A 17,506-nucleotide genomic window follows, 5' to 3' on the forward strand; every position below is an offset into this window, starting at 1 on the left:
GCAACTGCAGCAACACCACAGCCCCCAAATCACTGCGGTCACATCTCTCTTTCTGCACGTGCTCATTAGGGGTTTGGGGCGTCGGCCACAAACTCCTTATATAGGCGTGACTTCCTCTTGAGCTGAAAAACAACAACCATTCATCAAGCACCACAGCATTGTTCTCCATTTGGACTCGCAGATACTGTGTCCTGTTTTTATCTCACTGTGTGAAATCAAATTCCACACAAGAGGCTCTAAAAAGAGGCGTAAAAGTTTAATCGTCAGGATTCACACAAAGTTTTCAAATCAAAATGATTTGATAGGACCTTTCCACATAGAAATTTCCAGATAAGAAACCATGTAAGGCCTCCACACCACCAGAGGGCATCCAAGAGCATCAAGCTAGCATGATAAAACACACACATACATTTAAAATAACATTGGATAAAATCAAACTAAACACTATTACACATCAAAAATAATTTATATATCATTTTATAGTTTTGTTACACAAATAACAAGTTGATCTTGTCCTTATGCTGCCACTGCTGGGATACAAGATATCAAACTTGTTAACTTTTTTACTGTAAATTTAGTGTTTACCGGCTCAAATAATTAAAATGTAGCACACCAATATATATAATATTTTGTGTTTTTGCAGTGTAAATACTTTGTTGATCCACCTTTTGTATCAATTACAGCCTCAATTGTTTTTGAATATGAAGCCACTGGTTTAAAGTTCAAAAATAGCTCACCTGTTCTTACACAGTTTCAGGTTGGATTGGGTCAATGTTTCTGTTACTTCTTTTATTTTGGCCTCAAGACATCCTAACTCAGAGGTCTGCAAACCATTCATTTGACTTCATCAATTGACCTCTGATTATTTCACTTATAACATGGTAAAAATGTATTGTTATAATATAAATAATCAGCCAGATTATTATATCTACAACTTCAGTATTTTTTAGTTAGTTTTATAAAAGCACATTATAGTTTCAGTCAGTGACCATTTCCCCCCATTAATTACCGGTTTTATTTTTTTCAGTTTAATGAGACTGTTTTCCCAAAACGTCACTCTACTGTTAACTTTAGTTACTGCAAATCAAGAGATTGTTTTATATGATGAACATGTGAGGCAGCAGGTAATCGCCTCCTCCTGTGTCTGTTTACATGCTCCAGGCTACAATTAACAGCATAAGATAAGCAACAGCAACACTCATTTATACCCGGAAATGTCACGCATGCTACCAACACTGAAGGGCAAAACGACCGTTCTTTTGGGTATCTACAGCCTGCTTGCCGTACAACCGAATAAAACCTAGAGATGTAGGTATTAGTTCAGTTCAGTTCGCCACAGAAAATGGAAAAATAACTCAGAAAACCCGTTAAGAACAACGTAAAACCGGTTGTACTGGGTTTTTTTCTCGCTCTCTGTGTCGGCAGCTACGCTACGCACAGACTCGTTGCCATAGCAACGGACAACAGTGCCATTTTTTCCCCACACAAACAGAACATTCAGTCTGGAACAGTATTAATAATATGTTTTTAGGCTGATTGTTTACTTTTGCTTTTATTAATAAGTGATCCCTGTGGTATTTTAGCTACCCATGCTATTAGCTAATCTAAAGCAGCGGTGGTAGATTAGCTACGGATGCTATTAGCTAATCTAAAACAGCGGTGGTAGATTAGCTACGGATGCTATTAGCTAATCTAAAACAGAGGTGGTAGATTAGCTACGGATGCTATTAGCTAATCTAAAACAGAGGTGGTAGATTAGCTACGGATGCTATTAGCTAATCTAAAACAGAGGTGGTAGATTAGCTACGGATGCTATTAGCTAATCTAAAACAGCGGTGGTAATTAGCTACGGATGCTATTAGCTAATCTAAAACAGCGGTGGTAATTAGCTACGGATGCTATTAGCTAATCTAAAGCAGCGGTGGTCGATTAGCTACGGATGCTATTAGCTAATCTAAAACAGTGGTGGTAATTAGCTACGGATGCTATTAGCTAATCTAAAGCAGCGGTGGTAATTAGCTACGGATGCTATTAGCTAATCTAAAACAGCGGTGGTAATTAGCTACGGATGCTATTAGCTAATCTAAAGCAGCGGTGGTCGATTAGCTACGGATGCTATTAGCTAATCTAAAACAGTGGTGGTAATTAGCTACGGATGCTATTAGCTAATCTAAAGCAGCGGTGGTCGATTAGCTCCCACTGCTTTTAGCAAATTCATCTGTTTTCAAATTCATAAATACTTTATTGATCCCAAAGGGAAATTAAATGCTGTAACTCATTAATTCTTCAAAGAGTTACTGTAGATAGTGATGGCTGTTGGGAGGAAAGACCTCTTGTAGCGGTCTGTGTTACAGTGAATTTGAAGAAGCCTCTGACTGAAGACACTCTGTTTTCCCAAGACAGTTTCATGAATAGAACATTCACACAGACAGAGAAAACGTACCAAAGCAGATCCACTCTCTAAGAATCCAATCTCAACACAAACTCAATCTAAGTCCTGGAAGACGTTCCGCTCCCTCACATGCTGCCGAGCCTATTATTGTGCAGCAATGACGCCTTAAACGCTGCTGAACCTGCTGACGGCAGAGTCTGCTGGTGCTCTGTAAACACACCTCTGTTGCTGAGGTGAAGGCCACACTGTATTTACATGTCTGACGGAAACACCCTTCCTAATTACCATGTGTCATATCTCATGCCCGCTCACGCAGGAAGTGTAATCACAGCCAGACTCCTTCACCACGCCAAAGAGGCTCTGCGGTTCGAAGAGTTTCTAAAAGTGAAGCCCATCTGCTTCCAGGGCCCAGCGTCTGAGAAAGACAATATGTTGGAGGGAAAAAGCTGCTCTGTAATCTCAGGAGAATCACCAGGCTCTCTGGATGTGATATTTTCCCACAGACAAACCACTGAAACCACAAGTTTACTTGGATTATTATAGTTTGGTACATTTGTAGTTGTTAGGGTGGAATAGTAGTGCTTGTACACTGCAAAAACATAAAATCTTTCCAAGTAATTTTGGTCTAGTTTCTACTGCAAACATCTTAATACACTAGCAATAAGTCAAAACTATCTTACCAGTGACTTTTCAGCAAGTAGTAAGAGCCTGAAAATTAAAAATACTACTTCCACTGGCAGATTATTATTATTGCATTTATAACTCGAGACAATGTCTTATAAGCTTTTATATCTTCCCGAAAAGTTACTTTTACTTTTATATCTTGCTGAAAAGTTACTGTAAAGTTAATTTTGTCCAGAAACTAGACAAAAATACTTGGTAAGATTTTGTGTTTGCAGTGTACAGTCTGATTGTACTTGTATCTATGGAGTTTCTTGGCTAAATCGTTCATAATAATCCCAGTTATCTCCGCATGCGAACCAAACAAGTACATACATACTGGTTACACTACAAAAACACAAAATTTTACCAAGTAATTAAGATATTTGCACTAGAACTAGATCAAAAATACTTGGTATAAGTTTGCATTTGTGTAATAAAATGGAACAGCACAAGAAATAATTACTAAACAAGCCTACTGACATCTATTAAATGCATTTGGGAAAAGCCTTAATTGGAAATGAGAACCTTTTCTTCAGCAGTGGAGTCTTGTGCAGAGAACATTCACAGAGGCAACCGTTATATTATATGCTTAATTTATCCAATTTTGGTCAAATTTGTCACATTAACAAGGCTGAAAAATTGGAATTCAATTACAAAAAGACGTTTTATTTCACATTTTTGACACAATTAACTTTTGCAACCAGACTGCGAACAGTGAGAGGTCAGAAGGGAACAGAGAAACCTTAGGAAAGTCAGAACACAGTGAACACAGAAGGCATTTTTCCTGCATTAATACCTGAAGGAGATAAAGACACTTGATTTGAGCCAGTAAATCTGAACAGTGCTCTAGTTTACATCTTGAGATAGACAGAGGTCCACTCAGGTAATTATAATGACCCAAATGTTTTCTTAAAGAGTAATCAGTAGTGCAATTTCTCCACCAGTCATAATGTAGATCACGATACTGCTGTGAATTCACCAAAACAGAAGCTGAGAAAACCACTTAGAACAACTTAATTCTTCTGTTTTGCAGCAAAAACACAGTTTGGGATTTTCGGATAACATTTAAATCCAAACTCAAACACCACAATTTTAAAAATGCTATAATTTGCTCTTGTAAACATTCAGTTGGAACAGTACATTACAGGAAGCATTTCCCCATCTTCTTTATGCGTAAGATTTGAACAAATGAAAAGGAAATATGATTTTAACCAGCGTCTAAAAATTATTAAAGTGATTTTTTTTTCTTTTTACACGTGATCCTCTAAAAAGTTAGTTCTCCTAATGCAGAAATCACGTGTCATTGAAGCCAGTGGCTCCCAGGGGCCCGCATACGTTAAAGTCAGCATTCTGACAAACATGTCAGAAATCAGCAATTAAATTTGAAATTCAGAAAAAAATTTTTTTAATTCAGATGAGAAAAGTTATAAATCTGAAAAAAGTCAGAATTTGGCAATTAAGATTTAAATTTGCAGAAAAAACAAGAAATTTAGAGGAAAAAAAGTTGGAATTCAAAGAAAAATAATTGGAATTCTGAGGGGAAAAAGGTCAGAATTATACAACTAAAGTTCAAATTTGGAGAAATAAAAAATTCAGATGAAAAAATTGTTAGGAGGAAAAAAGAATTTGGTCAGAATTCAGAGAACATAATTTGAAATTTAGAGGAAACAGTTGGAATTCAGAGAAAAATAATTGGAAATCTCAAAGAAAGTCAGAATTTGACAATTGAAGTTGAAATATGGGAAGAAATTTAATTCACACATAAAAAGTTGAATTCAGAGAAATAGAATTGGAATTCTGAGGGGAAAAGTCCGAATTTGACCATTAATGTTGGAATTTGAAAAAAAAAATGAAATTCAGAGAAAAACGTTGGAATTTAGAGAAAAAGCATCAGAATTCTGGGGGGAACATTAATTAAAGTTAAACTTATGAAGGTAAAAAAAAGAATCCAGAAATTAAAGATAAAATTCTTAGGAAAAATGACAGAATTCGGAGAAAAAAACGTGAATTTTGAGATAAAGTCAGAATTCTGTTTTGTGGTTCTATTCCTCTTCTGTAGCTAAATACGGTGGAAGAAGAAGTAGTCTTCATCGGTCGTAACGGCTGAAAGGCGGATGGAGGGAAAACAGTCAGCGTAAAGTAGCGGTGCTGCCGCGGCGTTATCGCCTGTTCGCAGCAGCTTCACAGTTTCTGGTCAGCAGCTCGTCCCGGACTGGAAATGGACCTCCCTTCGTTCACCGAATCTGCCGCTACCGCGCCGTTACCATCCACAGGCCGAGCGCCACGTTAGCTGCTAGCAAGGCGCTGCCCGCTAGCAGCAGGAAGAAACCGATAAGCTCGCGCTTCTGGCGGTCCGTTACCACGGTAACCAGCGTGGCCTCCAGCAGGGCGTTGAGCATCCACTGTCCGTCCAGGGCAAAGCAGGGCACGGAGTTAACGACGGCCAGCGCGCCGGAGAGGGACACCACGTACCTGAGAGGCGGGGCGGGTCAGGAAAACACCAACAGGAACCAAAAACAACTGAACTGGGATTGTTCCAGTTCAAACTGGGAAACATTTAAATGTTCCAGTCCAAACACAGAAGAAGTAGCTAGCATTGAGCTACTTAGATAGCCGTTAACCGAACACTACTGAAGACTTTTTGACTTAAGAAAAATTCTTTGATTCTAGCAAACAGGACCAACTACCAACTCCTTCAAGAATAACAGACAAATATCCAGACAGAATAACGCCAGAAAAAAACTTTGGTCAAAGTAAAACTAGCTAAGGCGAGAGTTTCTGCAGGTTTCACCGTCTCAAATTTATACAACAGCAAATTAGGGACAATGTGGCTAGAAAGAAAATGTAAAATGATTAAATTTCTGCCGCCCCCAAAAAAAATGTTTTAAATGAATCCCAGAAGTTTTCTAGAAAATGTCGGAGTTTCAAAAGTCAAATATTTAAGTTTTGGAAAATTTGAGTTTTCTAGAAAATCTGAGTTTTTCTAGCAAACTTTCAACTTCTAAAACAGTTTTTCTAGAGAAATTTTGAAATTTAGAAAGAAAAAGGGGAGTAAATTTCTGCCAAGAAATTCTGAAATTTTAGATTTATTTAATGAATTTTCTAGACAAAACAAGGACATTTCTAAGATGCCTGGATTGCTAATCAATTCTTAATTTTCAGTTTTAATAGTAAAATAAAATAAAAAAATTCTAGAACATTTTAGATTATTTTCAAAATTTCAGTTCTAGCAAATATTTGACATTTCGAACTCAGAAATTTCCACGTTTATTCTTATACTTAAATTTCTGAAACTGTTTGGGTGGAAATTTACTCATATTTTTTTCTAACACGCCGTCATAAGGATTAAATAATCCTGTCACAACGTGAACAATTTTAAGACTAATTTGCACTTTAAAATTAATTTAAGTAAGTAAGGGATATTTATCTAAATATTAGTGGAGTTTATATTTGAGTATTTGATTAATTTAGACCTTTTATATATTTTACAAATATCTATAAAGATATCAACAATAAATTGAAACTCCAGTTGGTTGGATGGATAGATGCACCTTTCAGACAAAAGTTAGGAAATTTACACTCTTATTTTTTTATTATTTATTTCATTTTTCCAGATCTATAGTTTTCCAGCTGAGCTGTCCCCAGTTATAAGAAATCTGCCTGCATCAGTAATGAACATTATCAATCAATGAAGTTTATATGTATAGCACATTTCAGCAACAAGGCAGTTAAAAGTGCAAAAGTTATAAAAGGTCTTCATCTTAACCAAGAAAGCTGCACTTAAAACCTTCAGTGTTTAATTCAACAAACTTCTTAGAGGCTAAAGCTGCTAAACATTTTATTTTTCTAACTTCAGCTTAGATCTGAAGCGACGTCACATTCAGTCTAAAACACAACGTTCCGGTCAGCAGCAGATTAAAAAAATGCCTCTAAATTGGTGTTTAACGTGCTGATTAGGGGGAATCTAAAGCCTTTCATGTCTGAAAATCTCTTAATCTTTAAACTGCGACAAAGAGATGCTTAGATTACATAATCTCGCCGCTTTATGTTGGCAGTAAATAAAAAGGATACTTTAGGAAGGTCTCCATGAAGACGGGCAGGTCCAGGTGGAGGAACCCGAAGCGGGGCACGAAGTTGGTCAGACTCACTGGAGGAGACAAAACAGGAAGTAGAAACAACATCGACAGCGTCCAGCAGGCGGCAATTACCTGGATTATGATGTTTACACACCGGAGAGTCTTAAAAATCACACACTTGACAGACTCAACTTTAACGTTTAAATTATTATCAAACTCTGGCTGTTATCAATAACTACTTACATTTGCTTGAGTGACTGTTTTGGAAATAAAAAAAATAAAACAAACACTTTTAGGAATATTTTTGCTCCACTGCACTTAAAGTAATTTTATTATAAAGTGTTTCTTCTCTTACTTTTTCTACCCACTGAATGAATAACAAACATGTTTTAACCAAATATTCACCAGACGCAGTTTCTGTTCAAGTTTCATAAGTTATTTTTCAAAGAAATTGATTTGGAATTTTTTTCTTTGGCCTAGATTCTGTTATTTTTTGTTACTTATATGAATCATTGTCATTTTTGTCATAAAAAAAGGGAAAATTTTCACTTAACTTTATATTTTGATCCATCTGATGATGTAATTTTTAAACAGTAAGTGACTGATAATTTGATCAGTTACTCAGTATACTTTTTACCAAACACTTAGTGGTGCTACTCTCACTTGAGTATTTATATTTTTGGGTTCCGCCTCTGCAGGCGGCTGGACGTACCGGCGTACTGCAGGTGCGGCGGGAAGCCCACGAACAGCATGTGTGGGCTCGGCGGGTGAGCGACGCGGATGAAGCGGGTCTGGTTCTCCAGAGACGGGGTGACGCAGACGCTGGCCGAGTTCACGCCGCAGTCGTTGTCGGAGCGACACGTCGCCGTTCCCGTCACCATCTTCCTCACCGGCATGCAGGCGAACTGCGGGAGGCAAAGCGTGTCACTTCCTGGTTCTCCCCGCTTGTTCGGTTAATCTTATCAGCAGCCGGTTGAGACAAAATGTTTTCTTTGTTTCTCTCAGTAGGTTCAGCACAAAATGTTCAAATACTTTGGTGTTTTTGACTCTGGATGCTTTGGATGTTTGGTCATCCTTGACGCTTTTGGTCATTTTCTGACATCAGCAGATCTAGAAGGAAGGTTTTTATTTAAGTAGCAACTTTATGTATGAAGGAGGATCAGGGCAAATAAAAATGATGAATTCTGACTTTAATTTAAGAATTACAAGAAAAAAGTTAATAAGAAAAAAAGTCACTTAGTAGGAAAAATACAAAATTATAAGGAAAAGAATAAAAATAAAGGTAAAAGAGTGAAAATGATAAGAAAATTGTCAGATTAAAAAGTCTGAATTATAAGAAAAACCTCAATTAAAGAAGTCATAAATATAAAAAGAAAGTCAAAATCACAAGTAAAAAAAATTTGAACTATAAGAAATAAGAAAAAAAAGTTAGATTTATAAAAAAAAACTCTCAAAATTATAGGAAAAAAGTCAGAATCCTGAGAAAAAATTTAAAAATTTCTTTTTTGTCCCTAATATTCTCCCGTAGTTAAGAATCTCATTCAACCAGAAAAAACTAAACGTTTCTGCTAAAATCCCAGGTGAAAACAAGTAAAAGCCCAGAAAAGTATTAAAACCTCTTAAACATTTTCCACATTTTATCTTTTTACAACAGACTTTAACATAATTCAATGGGATTTAAACCAACGCAACACGGGTCTGTCGGATTGTATTGATTTATCACACTTGCTCTATATAAATTTTTTTTATCTGTATTTTTTTCACTCTTTTGGTGCATAATGTTGAATTTGAAGCCTAACACTGACAATATGGTGACAAGAAAACATTTCACACAGTGATGAGTTGAAGCAAAGCTTAGACATCAAAGTACGAATAACAGAAACTTCTGCTGCAGACGTTCGGTTCTGATGAAGGAAAAACTCGGACTAAACCCGCTTCATTTACACAGCAGAGGAAATTGAGACCATTTTATTCCAGAGAACTGGATTATCTACATGTTGCAGCTCACATGAAGAATTAGTCAGAAATGGCTGACTCTGCATCAATATGTACGCATGTGTGTGTGTGTGTGTGTGTGTGTGTTTCACCTCTCTCTCCCTGCTGTTCCTGCCCTGTGGTTTGATGTAGGAGAAGCAGAGGTCCGTCAGGCTGTTGTTGCTGCAGCAGTCCATCGTCCCGTCCAGACGCTTGAAAGCTACCACAGAAGAAGAAGAAATGTGACTTTTTGTTGACAAGTCTTCTGGCTCAGAAGCTGCAGTGATATCTCGTTGTCTTACAATGACGATATAAATAAAAACCGACGGCTCCATTTTCTACAGACTTTAAAATATGGCCTGACCTCTGATGCAACACTGATCATTTTACTTTCAGGACTGACATGGTCGGTTGGATGGGATGATGGTTGGATGGATGGTTGGATGAATGGATGGATGATTGAGTGGTTGGATGGACAGTTGCTTTGATGGTTGGTTGGACAGATGGATGGGACAGTTCGTTGGATGGACGCTCGGACAGACTGCTCATTGGTTGGTTGGGTGGGTTGGTTGGTTGGTTGGACATTTGGATGGATGTGTGGTTGGATGACGGTCGTCCATTCAATCTGTTCTGAATGGAGAAGTAACTCTCCAAATCATATGTTCTCTTCTTCTTCTAATCAAAAATCTTTATTACATCAGGAGAAGAAGAACTAGAAAACTGACTGAACAGTGAAAGACTCCCAATAAAACTCAGAGGAGCTAACGGTTGTAGCGATGCGTTCAAGGACATTCTGTTGCATTTCTGCAGCAACGGCGGGGTCACTCACGTCTGCCGTGAGCCCAGCTGGGCTGCAGGCCGGCCGCCGGGACGCAGTACCCGGTCTGCGGCACGCGGGACAGCTGGGACAGGCAGCCGGCCCAGTCCTCCGCTCCCCGGACGGGACAGTCCTCCAGCTGCGTCACCAGGTCCCCGACCGACAGACCCCGGGGCCCGTCCGCCGCAGAACCCTGGGGGAACAAAACACAGCACAAAACCTGGTTCAGATGGGAATTAAAAAAACGTCACATGATGTCCGTGCTGGACTCTGTCCTAAAAAAGCAAAAACAACATTTCATATCAGAGCTGCAGATTTAACGGCTTCCTGATTTCCTGCCAGAACAAGAAAAAACAAACAGCACCAGATAACATCTGGAGAAGGAAGTTTCTGCGTTTTTTAATTTTTTTGGTAATCTGTTTATATAACAAGGAAAAACACGTCTAAACGAAAAGCTGAAGGAAGCGGAATATAAAACCACATGTTTATCGTGATGTTTAAATATTAACAGAGTCAAAATTTAGCAACTAAACATTTTTAAGCACTTTATTTATCCTGAAAGGAGAGGAAATATGAAGAAACTCTGTGGGGAAAACGGCTCTCCAGTAGCAGTCAGTCATGCAACTAATCTGAAGACGCCTCTGACTGAAGAATGCTGCTCTGGACTGCAAAATAATCTTACAAAGTATTTTTTGCTTAGTTTCTAGTGAAAATATCTTAGAAACGTGAAATACTGCAAAACTAATTTACAAATAACTTTGTAGCAGAATCTTGTTTTAAGTCAATAATTCCTTAATATTGATGAAAAACTAATAGTTCTACTGGCAGATTATTTTACTTATAACAATACATTTTCCCATGTTATAAGTGAATAAGCAATAAAAACATATGTTCTCTATTCATTCTCTATGTACTTTATTTATTTATCTTTCATATCTATCTTTTTATCTGTCTCAATTCTCTTTCATGTTTTATCAACCGTAACTTTCTCTCTAATTATCAGGTTTATTTCCTTACCAAGCTCAGATTATCAGGGTGAGTATTTTCCCTCTGACAGCCAAACGGTCAAAACGTTTACTCGATGATGGCTGGATTTTAGCTGCGTGCCAGGCCAGGCCACAACGCACTTGAGCTATTTTGTACATTTTGGACCTTCGCCTGTTGCAGTGGGACGGATCCTCCCGCCGCTGCTAGCTGGAGGTTGATGGTGTGTTCACACCAAACGCGTTTTGAGCGTCAGGCGCTTCTATGTGGAGCGTCGGACACACTGGACGAGCCAAACACTCAAAACGCTCCAAACAGTTAAAATTGCGGCGCGTTTGATGTTTGAAACGTGCCACAACGACCTTCGACGGCTCCCCATAGACTCTGGATGTAAATCAGACCCGCCTGATGCTTAAAACGCCTTTGATATGGACGCATCGCACGTTTTACTACTCTTAACTGCAGCCAAGTGTTCATTGGTAGATTTTGCTTTTTTAGTTTGTTATGGGTTATTTATTTTATTTTATTTAATCTACAGGGTCAGAAGCTGCTGGATTGATGCTAACTTGATTCCCTTGTTTGTTGGAATAAATACAGCGAACCTGAATGTGTCTGTCATGAAGTCGGCCATATTGGACCTGAGACGAACATAGAAAGGTTACATATGTGGCCTTTTTGGACAGAGTTGGGTTAAATGTGGGCTGTAGAAACAAACCTGAACCAAAGGGAGAGGTAGAAGGAAACTTGCAGGACTCACCGGCACAACCTCGGTAACCATAGCGCCGGCCCCGGTGGCATAGACAGGAAACAGGAGGACCGGCAGCAGGAAGAGGAGAGCCAGCGCCGCCACGCACAAAACAAAGTTATGCCAAACTCCTGGAGAAAGATTATTCATAAATTTACAGAAATATAAAGTCAAACCATCCAAAATGTTCATTTGGTTAAATGAGGAATTAAAAAACTGCTTAAAAAAACTTCATAATATATCTAAAGAGTTAAATCAGACTCTCCAAAGCTCTCAGTTCAAGTTTAATGCTTGAACTGAAGCGACTTTAAGCTGAATCCTCTGCTGTAACTCTCTCCTGTATGTTGTGACTGAAGAGAAACCGCTGCTCACTATAAATAGCCGTCTATACCATCTTAATTATGCAAGAAGCTTTGAAACCACAAGAGAAAACGTCTCACGGTCTGATGAGTTCAGGCCCAACTTCTCAACCTCTACAGACATATTTAAAGAAAAGGAAATTTCTCTCATACCAGAGAAAACCTGAGCTACAATCAAGTTCTTCATCATCAGTTTGAAGGAAAAAACAGAGTTAATTTCAGACCAACGTGTGTGAGCAATCTGATGTAACACAGAGTAAACAAGCTGCTAAAGTTTGTCAACTGGAGTAAATAATGTATCTGATGTAAAGGTCGATCTCACATGGAGAAACAAACAAACGCAGCGCGTCGTTATGTCATCGCTCCCCCGTTGGGAACAGCATCCGCCTCGCATCACACACCGCACGCCTCGCTCTGCTCCCTCTTATTTTCTCCTCAGAAAACCAACTTGTTGGTCAGACGGAGATAAACGGTCAGAGCGGCTCTTTACTGCCCTCTGGTGGCGCAGAAAAATGACTGCAGAACAAATTCAGCAACTTTCACAGAGGTGGCAAAAAAATAAAAAATTCAGCAGTATTAATAAACACTTAAACATACCATCTTTGTTCTGCTTAACAAGACAATTTATTCAAAATATATATTTATTTCTTGCTGTTTTCCCTCTTATTTAGGCCTTTCACAATAACAAACCTTAATGCATGATAAATTGTCCCCAAAGTTATTGCGATAAATAATAATATTTTTGTTTTGAGACCATTTTGAAATGATCTAACATTAATAATGCAAGGATACATTCTAAAAAATCAATAACTGGAACTGGAAGACATTTTAAAAATATAAAATATAAAAAGAAAACAATAGAAACAACAAATAAAATTAATCTATCATGCGATTAATTGATTATTAAACATGTCTACTCTTATTTGTTCTATATTATATTTTTTTTCATCCATCCAGGCTCAATCAGATTGGATGAAGAGCATCCACGAACGTCAGTTTTCTAGTTTGCTCACTTAAAACTCTATCTGGGCTTTGACTAAGCCATATAATTCATCCCAGTTTTCAAATTCTTTGAAGAATGTAATTTTCCTCCCCAATTATGAGCTACTTTGTGTTGCGCCATCATATAAAATCCCTCTGAAATACATACAAGTTTGTGGCTGAAATATGGTAAAACATTAAAGATTTAATCTAAGGGATTTATAGGTTTTAATTTTTAGTATTGCAGCAATTTTTATAATTAACAGCTGCAGCTCTTCTGCTAAAATCTGGAACATTTAGTAAAATATTTGGATTAATTTGCAGATTAAACAGGCTTTTAGCTGCAGACTCGCCTGTTTTATCTGTGGCAGAAATTACATTTATGCATGACTAACAGCTTTTCTCCGCCAATCAATTTATCAAGCTGCTATTAAATTAATTGAAACTGAAAATATTTTATGTGATGCAGCTGTCTGCTGCTCTGTAATAATCTGGTTGACCTTTGGAGTCAAAACAAAGTGATTCTAATAACTGTGATTAATAGATGTGATTACATTAGCTGGCAAACAAGAAGAGAGCTGCAGTAAAGGGCTGTGACCACAGGGGGCGCTTCAAGAAAATGAATGAGATGAGGGAAGGAGAGAGTAAGAGGGTTCAAATAAAATTAATATTTAAAAAAAAAATTTAAAGAAAATAAATATGTTTAAATTTTCTTAAATTAAGCATTTTTATTAAATAAAAATATTTTTAAAAAAGTAAAAAAATATAAAATTTAAAAATAAGATACTTTAAATATAAATTAATTATATTAATTTTACTTTTTAGGCCAAAAATAAATAAAATTGAAGTAAATGCAAATAAATAAGTAAAATTAAATAAATGTTTTATTTAAATTGGAGATTTTTTTATTTTTACCTTAAAAAGGTAACTTTAAACATTTAAATAAAACATACAAATATGTTTAAATTATTGAATATACATGCAATACATCAAGTATTTAATTAAATATACTTTTATATTTAATTAAACTAGGTTATTTTTATATTATTATCAAAAAATGTTACTGTTAACTTAAAATAAAATTATCAGTAATATTAAATAGGAATAATACAAATTAAATATAAAATATTTCTTAATTTAGTTAAATTTGGTTTTTATTTTCATAACACAATAATTAATAAATACAATTAAAGTTAAAAAAAATTAAACAGGAATAAAATAAAAGATGATTGAATATTAAGCATAAAAGTTTTAAATCTGACCTGCACAGAATATTCTGAGCTGCTGAGCAGGAGAGATGAGGTTGAGGTGCGTGGTGAACAGGTCCACAAACGCCCCAGGATAAACGACGAAGACGAACATCCCGAAGCCGTTCACTCTCACAGACTCCCTGCAGGACGAAACATTAAAACACGTCTGAGGATACACACAAAAAACCAATGAAAGAACCTTCACTGTGTACAAAATATGAAAAACTAGATCGTTAAAGAGATTTGAACAAATCCTGTGTCCTGAATTTTCTCTAGTCTCATCTCCTCATTGTACATTTTTGTAAAAATACATTTTATTGAATGACGACGCTTTGCCGTCTGGCAATAAAAGCTCAAGCCTGTCACAATAACACATTTTGCTGGATGATAAATTAGCCCAGAAATTATCACAATAAACAATAATATTGTTGGTTTGAGACCATTTTCAAGTAATATGATGGTAATGACATAATATTGCAAGAACACATTACCAAAGACCAATAAAATTATGGTAATGTACAAACATGTCTTATCAACATTTAACACCGGAAATGGAAGACATTTTAAATATCCAAAATAAATAAAATAATAAACAGAAACAACAAATAAAATTAAAACTGAAGTTTGTAAGCAAAATTGTCCTTTAAAAAAAAAGTAATAGTTGAGACCAAAGAATCAGACTGAGGAATTTTATCATCCAGTTTTTGGTAGAAAGAGAGAAAAGAGAAGAGCTATAAATTATGAAATTTATAGTGTCTAAATTTAGCATTTAGACACATTTTAACCATTTCCAGACCCTAAAAAAGGAAAATACTCAGCTTAACTAAACAAACTAAAAATAGAATTGCACATTTAAAAATGTAAACATTGAAAGAAATTTTGTTGCAAGGCTCCAATAACAATTAAATAACTAAAAATAAAAAGTATAATAATGAAGAGAATGAAGGTGTAAAAAAAAAGGGAGTGAGAATCAAAAAATGTACAGTACATTTATGAGAAACATTAAGTTTCAACAGAGAGCACCGAGCTGCTGCCTGCTCATTACCGCGGTAACGGTGCGGGTGTTTCCTACCTCAGCGCGGCCACAGCGTGACCCAGCTCATGGATGATGCCACTGAGCAGCAGAGCGATGAAGAAGTAGGCCAGCTGACTGGTGGGCAGGTTCACACCCGGGACCTGAAAACAAAGAAATGAAATATAAAATCAGTTAAAACCAAACAGGAAGAGAGAAGAACAGAAGACTGATTGGACGGATGGATGGACCGACGGATGAATGAACCAATAGACAGACGGAGGGATGGATGGATGGATGTACGAACGGATGGACGGACGGACAGATGGATTAACGGACGGACGTATCAATAGACAGACAGATGACTGAATGAATAGATTGGTGAAAGGACTAACAGAAACCTGATAGACTTAAAATAAGTGAATACATTAGCATATTACTGACAATTAGCCCAAACATATCATACTGTAGTTCTACATACTGTCCAGTATTCATACATGCCTTGCTCAATGTGGATGGAATTTAACTACCAACTCATAAACAGACGTACCACCACCTGCAGAGTCTGCTGCCCACCAATCCGCGGGTTGTCTGTGGTCATCTGGGCGTAGGTCTGCTGCAGAGTCTTCACCAGCAGCACCACTGATCCCAACATGGCCGCCACACCAAACACTAGACCACTGCTGAACCTGACACACACACCAGTGAGTTCAAAGGTCAATCAGCCAACATTTAGGAACTCAGTGACAGGGGTTAACTTTTTTACTTTTATTAATTTAAGTAATTAAGCGTGTATCCTCACCAAAGATAGAGGGCTCGGGGGTTGATGCGGGCACAGTAAGCAAACAGCCGGTTAAACATGGTGGTCTGCCATCTCACATGAAAAGGAGACAACATCAACCCTCGGCTGGCCAGCCATGACTCGTAGCTGATCCGGTACGTGGCAGATGACTGCAGGAAAGGAGGAAATAAAACCACGGATGGTTATGTACACCAACTCCAAACATTAGACTTTCACGATAACATTTGTATGTATGCACAGTCAGGTAAGAACTAACGCCTCATCTGGAGCCTCTGCTGTTGTGCTGAGGTTTTAGCACAATAGATGCATACGTATGCATACGTAATACTTTGGCATGAGGTTGGCATGACCTATGCAAATGTTGGCATACATCATGCCAACATTTGCCCATGACATACGAAATGTGCCAGTTCGATGCTATATAGCTTTCCGGAAATCACCAGCTCTATAAACAATTATCCTCCACTTTAAAGAGAGAAGTAAAGAGCTGAGCAAGATGGCTGTTAATGTTAATTCATCCATCCATCCATCCATTTTCTGTTCACCCTTGTCCCTAATGGGGTCGGGAGGGTTGCTGGTGCCTATCTCCAGCTACGTTCCAGGCGGGAGGCGGGATACACCCTGGACAGGTCGCCAGTCTGTCGCAGGGCATTAATGTCGCAGGGCATTAATGTTAATTCAATATTTGGAAATGTGACCAACACACTCCCTTGCTGCTATTACTAAAACTACTGGCAAACTTCAATTCTAAAATAGCGCAGGAAGTCGACGTCAGCGTTCACTACTTCTCATTCTGTTTGCTGATTGGCTTAGTCGAAATCCTGTCAAATCAAAGTGAATGTGAGAAACCCCAGACTGAACTGTGAAGCGAGATTTGAATCGAGTACAATAGTGTTGGAAAACAATGGCCAGGCTAATGTATGTATGGTGGATAGATGTAAGTTATGTTCGCACCAACATTACCCAGCATTAGACATCCCACCCAAATGTGTTAAATTTGTGAATTTACATTAAGGTTTTACAAACATTAAGTGGTATGTACATTAACTGTTGGATATTATGATACAATTTGGAGTAGGACTGACCTAAATATGTTTGATTTTTAACGGAGGCAGAACAATAGTAGTTCAGACTCCCTAACGGTGGTGAAATGGATGCTAACAGCTAACTGTTAGCATCCGACCGAGTCTCGTTTTTCACCCCCCAAAAATTCTGTGACATTAATTTCCTGAGAGCTAGTTCAATTAAACACAAATAAGGTTAAAATCTTACCCGGAGAAGTGTGTCAGCCAGGTAGACAGCACACCAGCCTGCCATCACGAACACCAGCAGGGACACCGGGATCATGGTGCGGCTCTGTCAGAGGACTCTCCGCGGAACCGTCCAACCGAACTGCGGCCTCTCCATTGCTCCGTTTGCGGACAACAAGGCCGCGATTAGGCGGCTCGAAA

General features: G+C 37.7%; 1 protein-coding gene and 1 long non-coding RNA gene across 2 annotated transcripts; one reads left to right on the top strand and one right to left on the bottom strand.

Annotated features, from left to right (window-relative positions):
* The first annotated feature begins 1,836 nt into the window (after positions 1–1,836).
* LOC114136730 (uncharacterized) lies at positions 1,837–4,905 on the top strand. Its single transcript, XR_003593866.1, has 2 exons — positions 1,837–4,558; positions 4,727–4,905. It is a non-coding gene; the product is annotated as an uncharacterized LOC114136730 (long non-coding RNA).
* mbtps2 (membrane-bound transcription factor peptidase, site 2) lies at positions 3,701–17,402 on the bottom strand. The gene is made up of 11 exons (XM_028004943.1): positions 17,328–17,402; positions 16,056–16,204; positions 15,804–15,942; positions 15,314–15,417; positions 14,254–14,381; positions 11,664–11,782; positions 9,935–10,115; positions 9,219–9,325; positions 7,844–8,036; positions 7,127–7,202; positions 3,701–5,527 (listed from the first exon to the last, which is right to left on the bottom strand). Exons 1-11 carry the CDS (start codon positions 17,400–17,402, stop codon positions 5,305–5,307), a joined length of 1,494 nt encoding a protein of 497 aa, XP_027860744.1. The 3' UTR covers positions 3,701–5,304.
* Positions 17,403–17,506: the final 104 nt, after the last annotated feature.

Source organism: Xiphophorus couchianus, chromosome 21 (genome assembly GCF_001444195.1).
Source record: "Xiphophorus couchianus chromosome 21, X_couchianus-1.0, whole genome shotgun sequence".
NCBI lineage: Eukaryota > Metazoa > Chordata > Actinopteri > Cyprinodontiformes > Poeciliidae > Xiphophorus > Xiphophorus couchianus.